Source organism: Arachis ipaensis, chromosome B06 (assembly GCF_000816755.2).
Source record: "Arachis ipaensis cultivar K30076 chromosome B06, Araip1.1, whole genome shotgun sequence".
NCBI lineage: Eukaryota > Viridiplantae > Streptophyta > Magnoliopsida > Fabales > Fabaceae > Arachis > Arachis ipaensis.
Genome location: NC_029790.2, coordinates 77,166,150 through 77,172,173, shown reverse-complemented (window position 1 = coordinate 77,172,173; position 6,024 = coordinate 77,166,150). Strand labels below are relative to the sequence as shown.

Genomic DNA, 6,024 nt, shown 5'->3' with positions numbered 1-6,024 from the left:
CATTCAATTCTAATGCACTGTTCAAGCATACATTCAGAAAAGAAGAAGCATTGTCACCACATCAATATAATTAAACTAAGTTCAAGGATAAATTCGAAACTCATGTACTTCTTGTTCTTTTGAATTAAAACATTTTTCATTTAAGAGAGGTGATGGATTCATAGGACATTCATAACTTTAAGACAAAGTTACTAACTACTAATGATCATGTAATGAAGACACAAACATAGATAAGCACATAACACACTACAAGAAAAATACCCATTTAGCCACACTTTTTTTAAACTACATTTAAAAAGCGTAGCCTATTTATAAAATAGGCTACGCTTTTTTCAGTGTTGCCTTTTTTTATAGAAAAGGAAACACAATTCTGGCATCATTTAAAAAGTGTAGCCTTAGATATTATAGAAATCACTTATAAAGCGTAGCTGTATGTTAATATCTATGAGTTCACTTTTTATATCAAAGAAAACGCTTTTTGAGGGTAGCCTATTTGTTAAGTTTTGGGTACGCTTCAAAAGTGATGCCTAATAAAAGCTTTTCCCTTTTTTTTTTCCGGATGGAAACCAAACTCAAAATACTTGGTGAAATTTTTGTTCCCTCCAAAGCTCATTATCCCCTTTCTGAAACTCACAACACCTTTATCCCCTTTCTGGAACCAGACGAATCACAGCGCCTTTGTTCCCTCTAAAGCTCATCACTCATCATCGCGAAGAACCCTCTCTGAAATTTTTGTAATCAAATGCCTTTATCCCTTTTCTGAAACCCTCCCACCATCGCGAAGAACCACCCGCAGCACTCACTATCGCCACTGACCGTCGCTCCTCTTCGCCCTCCTGCACTGAGCTGCGCCGCTCTCAGCATCGTCATCTCTGCGCTTCTCATCGTCCTTCCCCTTTCAGTTCGATCGTCATCTCTGTAACCCTCACCTTCGCCATTCTCGGTTTCTCACCGTCGCTGGTGACCGTCGCCACCCAGTAACCACTCACCGCCAGTCACCGTCGCTGTTGATCGTCGCTGTTGCTGCACTGACCATCGCTCTTCTTCGCCGTTCTTCTCATCATCGTCTTCTCTGTGCTCACATCGTTGAGTATGTATGTATTGATTTGTATTTGGTTCTGCAATTTCAGAGGTTTAGGGTTCCGATTTTAGGGGTTTTAATTTGGGGGTTTTAATCTGTGAAATATGGGTTTGTGAATTGTGATTTGATAACATGCATGCTGTTGTTGATGAAGATGCGTGGTTTAATAGATTATTTTTCTGCCTGTTTTGTACTTATAAATAACTAACTCATTCGGGGGAAAGTGTTTCTGATATTCTGTTATTTATTAAGAATTAGAATGCTCATGATAAGACACAAGTAAAAACTGGAAGAAGTTAGAGAAAAGAGTATTGGCTTTCACAACAACGATGAAAATTTTTGTTCATTGAAATATTAATTCAATTGGACACAAGGGAAAACTTAAGAAAAATTTTTAGTGTGGTGAAAGACAAGGAATATCACCATTCTCCTATGTGAATAGAATTGCAGGATTTGCAGGAAAACTATTGATTAGTGAAAAATAAATTCAGTTATTAATGAATTCTAACCTATGACTAGAATCATATTCAAATGCTGCTGCACCTATAGACTATAGTGAAATTCTAACTAAAAGCATGTATCGAAGCTCAAAAATTATATTCCTTCATATGATTGCTGATTGCAGATCCTTCTTCACGGGGCATCTACCTGAGGGAGGCTAGTGCTTTCCAACAATCTACTGAGGTGAGAGCATAATCAGCTTGTTGTCCATTGATGATCAAAGCATATCTTTAGGTCAGATATTTGAAAACTGTGATGTGAAAATGGATTAAAGATTGGAACGTGGGAAAACTAATAAATGATGAGTGATGACTGTGCATTTTCTAATTCTAATAAACTCTTGGATGAAATAACAAAAAATTATTGAATTCATAAACAATATTAGTGTACCTTCTGAGGTGATAAAAGGACAAGAGTAGTGTTTGCTTAGATTTAGTTTGTTAACAGAAATTGTTGATGAGGCATGTAATGAAACTTGATAACAGTCTCACAATTGTTCTTTTGCTGGTGTAATTGCTGATAAGTGCAATGTTGTTTGCCAAATCTATTCACAGTTAATTGTAAATTTTAGTTTGTGCTCAAATGGCAATTTATTTTATGACTTGTATTTACAGTGGACAGTGGAAGTTGATCCAAAATTTCATGAGGATGCCAACAAAATTGAAGAATTGGCTGTGTTTGAGGAGCACATTGAATTACATTCTACAGATAGCTTAGTTGTGAAAGCCCCTGATTATCTACTGCTCGCTCATAATGGTCGTACCTTCAAGTTAGTCAGTGTTCCTTCACCGTTATATTTTCAGTTTTAGGGTACATGGCCATTTATTTAAAATGCAAGTGTTGCTCATGAGATAATCTTTCCTGGGGAATTTTTTTTTCTTTGTTTTCCTGATATCATAGTGTTGTTCTTGAACTATTATTAGGTCACATGAACATTTGATTTAGGGGGTCAGAAAATGACATAATTATTTGGCGAAAAGAACTGGGTTCTCTATGCTACTTTGAAGTGCATATATATCATCCGTTAAATTGTCTTATTAATATCTCCAACTTCCGCATCCATCACCCTTAAACTATTCTGCTTAAATGCAGTTATTCCATCAACACTTTATGCTGCTTAATTTTTATTTTTCAACTAAGTTTCTGTCTGATGACACTTTTCAGTTTTGCTTTATTAGTAAATTACAAGTTATCTTCTATTTTCAGCGTAATTGTTAATCCTACTAATTTAGCTGATGGTCTGCATTATTATGAGGTCTACAGTATTGACTGCAAAGCACCATGGCGCGGTCCTCTTTTCAGAATTCCAGTTACTATAACCAAGCCAGTGGCTGTTACTAATAGACCTCCACAAGTTTCATTTTCAAAGATGTTATTCCAGTCGGGTGTGCTTTAGTCAATTAAGTTTATTTCTATGCTTCTTTCTGCTGGTGACTTAATGGTTTTCAAATTTTGAGATTATGTATAATGCATTGAGATCATGTTGTGTAGGCTATTTCCCAGTTGTCTTTTATTTTCTCTAATAAAGAAAGTGTTATTGGACACCTTACTTTGTCTTGAAATTGTTTTATCATATGGCATTTGTCATTCTGGTCGAGTTTCTGTTCTCTAGTTGTCTTAAAAGCAATAATTGTGTTAAAATTTTTTGCTTCGTTAGGCCATGTAGAAAGGAAATATATAGAAGTGCCACATGGTGCATCTTGGGTTGAGGGAACCATGAACACGTCAAGTTTTGATACAACGAGAAGATTTTTCGTGGATGCTGTTCAGGTACAACTTGCAGCTCGAAACTGTAAAGATTTGTCTGGACCGTTTCTTTGACATGCTTGCTGTGTCCAGATATGTCCATTGCATAGACCGTTGACATGGAGGAGTGTGATGACTTTTTCTTCCCCTGCTGCCAAAAGCTTCGCCTTCAAGGTTGTAGGTGGTCAAACATTGGAACTAGTCATAGCTCAGTTTTGGTCAAGTGGCATAGGGAGTCAAGAGACTCCAAGTGTGGATCTGAAGGTGATACAATTCATATTTGTATGAAGAATTTATTTTCTGTGTCCAAAGTTTTGGATAAATCTTCCTTTCTCTTCCCATCTCCCCCCTCCCTCTTTTATCTTTCTTCAAATTAAGCTGGATCTCAGTTTTTTGAATTGGCCAAGCCACTAACCCACATTATGTAGGCAAAAGATACAATCTTGCTAATTTTAATAAAATTCTAGGTTATGTTTCATGGTGTAAAAGTCAACCAAGAGGAAATTGTACTTGATGGGAGTGAAGCACCAGTTAGAATTAATGCTGAAGCATTACTGGCATCTAAGAGACTTGCACCTTTAGCAATACTAAACAAGGTTTCCTTGTAAAGTTTGTTTCCTTCTTGTTCTGTACCATTGTGCTTGTGATGTTGGACAGTAAAGAGGTTAACTTTTCTCCTAATTTGTGTTGAACTTACAGATAAGGATCCCTTATAGACCAACAGATGCTAAGATTAGTGCACTTACGACTGATCGTGACAAACTTCCCTCTGGAAAGCAGATACTTGCACTGACACTAACGTGAGTACTCCATTACGTGTTTCATTATATTTGAATGTTTAGATTGTCTTTTCTTATTATTCTGCTACTTTTGCATTTGTCTTTACTTAAGCATGTTTAGGTGTACCAATTAACAAAAGAAAACTAGAAATTTTGTTGATAGTTTAGACTTAGTATTTTGATTGTTTTCTTGTTCAATTGCTTGTGTTTTTGTTCATTTATATATGTTTTGTAGGACTCATGATGACCTTTTTGTGCTTTCCTATTCTCTCTTAAGAGTACTTTTATTTTATCATAACTTTTTAGTAATTTATTATGCTTATAAGATATTTTCGAAATGTAAAGTTTACACAAACTGAGACTAACTTTTTCCTGAAGCACTGAGATATCCTCATATATGAGTTGGTTCTGCAAGTTATATATTACATATAAGTAAAATCAGAATCATCATCACTATATATATGGCCAAAAACACCCAAGGTTTGCATGGTTTTACTACCCTTCGTGATCTAACTTGTTTGAGGGCAGAATCAAGCTGCTGTTCTAAATTCTGAAGCTCTTTTAGACTTAAGCATTGCAGATCTTGTCCCATAAAATTCCTGAAAAAGAAAAATTAAAAAGCATATAATATAGGAACACAAACCCTTGCTTTTACTTAATTATTTTCTTTGATACCTTTGATTTCTCTCTAAGACTTCCACCCTTGCTTTGAGCCTTGCATATTCTAGAGTCCAATTTTCCTGACAGCGTGGATAGATATGAATAATCGTAGCGAATTTAATTAGATTAATTAGATAAAAAAAATTAAACAATTCATTAGAAGAGTTAAATCCAAGCAATATTACTTCAGTTGTATTCATTATTGTCCTATTGTTAGAATCTTTGATAGAAATCAAGGGATTGCTGAGTGAAATTACTTGTGTTTTCTTTGGTGTCTGCATTGTACTGTGCTACATTAAAAAGTGAAGGAGATTAATGCTATTTTAGACCTCAACGTTGCCTCCATTGACCAAAACCTTACGAGTGCACATTTTGGCTTAGTGTTGTTGATTGATTTCACTCTTAATTCATACAAAAAGGAATAAGACTGATTCTGGATTTCTGTATGCTTGTCATTGTTATCAATGGTGTTATTAGTGTTTTAGACTTTGCATACTTTTTGAGGAGAAGCTATAGAAGCAGAGGAGAAGCTTCATGGCGACTTTTTGAGGCTGGTGATCTATTTCTCCTATCTTTTTTCATTTAAATGTACAAGGCTATAATTTGTGCCTACTTATTTTTACTAACAAAAAAAATGCATCCATATTTATGCAGAACCATGTTGAGGGCTACCTTGAAGCTTGAACTATCAGCAAAGACAAAGACCTATTTTTCAACTGCTATTGATTTGTGGGATGCAGATTTTATTAGAAAATACTTATGTATGTAGGATATGTTTTTTTGTAGAGTATTACTAGTAAATTCTAAGTGATATTATGCTTATTTTGATATGGTTATGCTTACTTTAGTGTGAAATGTATGAATTTTTACAATTAACTTCATTCTAGTACTTTTGGATCATTATTATAAATATATTTTGGTTAGAGATAATTTTTATTATTTAAAGAAATTATTTAGTATAATTATGTATTTATTTTTATTTTATAATATTTAACTCATTTAAATAAAAATGCAGAATTATTATACATATAATCATATTATTAATTATTATGTTGTATTAATAATTATTAGAAAATTATATATATATATATATAGAAAAAAAAATGAGACCTAAGGCTACACTTATAAACAGTAGCTATAGTATATATATATAAAAAAAAACGAGGGACCTAAGGCTACACTTATAAAAAGTAGCCATGGAATACAATGTGGCTACGCTTTACAGGTGATGCAGTAGCATTGAAAAGCGTAGCCTAT

The 6,024-nt window shown here is 34.2% G+C and overlaps 1 protein-coding gene and 1 long non-coding RNA gene across 8 annotated transcripts; one reads left to right on the top strand and one right to left on the bottom strand.

Moving 5' to 3' along the window:
- On the top strand, nucleotides 583-5,713 carry LOC107648243 (tripeptidyl-peptidase 2-like). Of its 7 annotated transcripts, none has more exons than XM_021104533.1 (10): nucleotides 583-1,090; nucleotides 1,707-1,765; nucleotides 2,197-2,351; nucleotides 2,846-2,967; nucleotides 3,240-3,352; nucleotides 3,422-3,592; nucleotides 3,796-3,924; nucleotides 4,028-4,128; nucleotides 5,245-5,317; nucleotides 5,422-5,713. In XM_021104533.1, exons 4-10 carry the CDS (start codon nucleotides 2,952-2,954, stop codon nucleotides 5,449-5,451), a joined length of 633 nt encoding a protein of 210 aa, XP_020960192.1. In that variant the 5' UTR covers nucleotides 583-1,090; nucleotides 1,707-1,765; nucleotides 2,197-2,351; nucleotides 2,846-2,951; the 3' UTR covers nucleotides 5,452-5,713. The 7 variants fall into 7 exon arrangements, with proteins under 7 accessions (XP_020960192.1, XP_020960190.1, XP_020960193.1 ...); XM_021104531.1 differs by having other exon boundaries at nucleotides 583-1,094; XM_021104534.1 differs by having other exon boundaries at nucleotides 583-1,094; nucleotides 1,707-1,816.
- On the bottom strand, nucleotides 4,480-4,872 carry LOC107648244. The gene is made up of 3 exons (XR_001621818.2): nucleotides 4,783-4,872; nucleotides 4,607-4,706; nucleotides 4,480-4,515 (listed from the first exon to the last, which is right to left on the bottom strand). It is a non-coding gene; the product is annotated as an uncharacterized LOC107648244 (long non-coding RNA).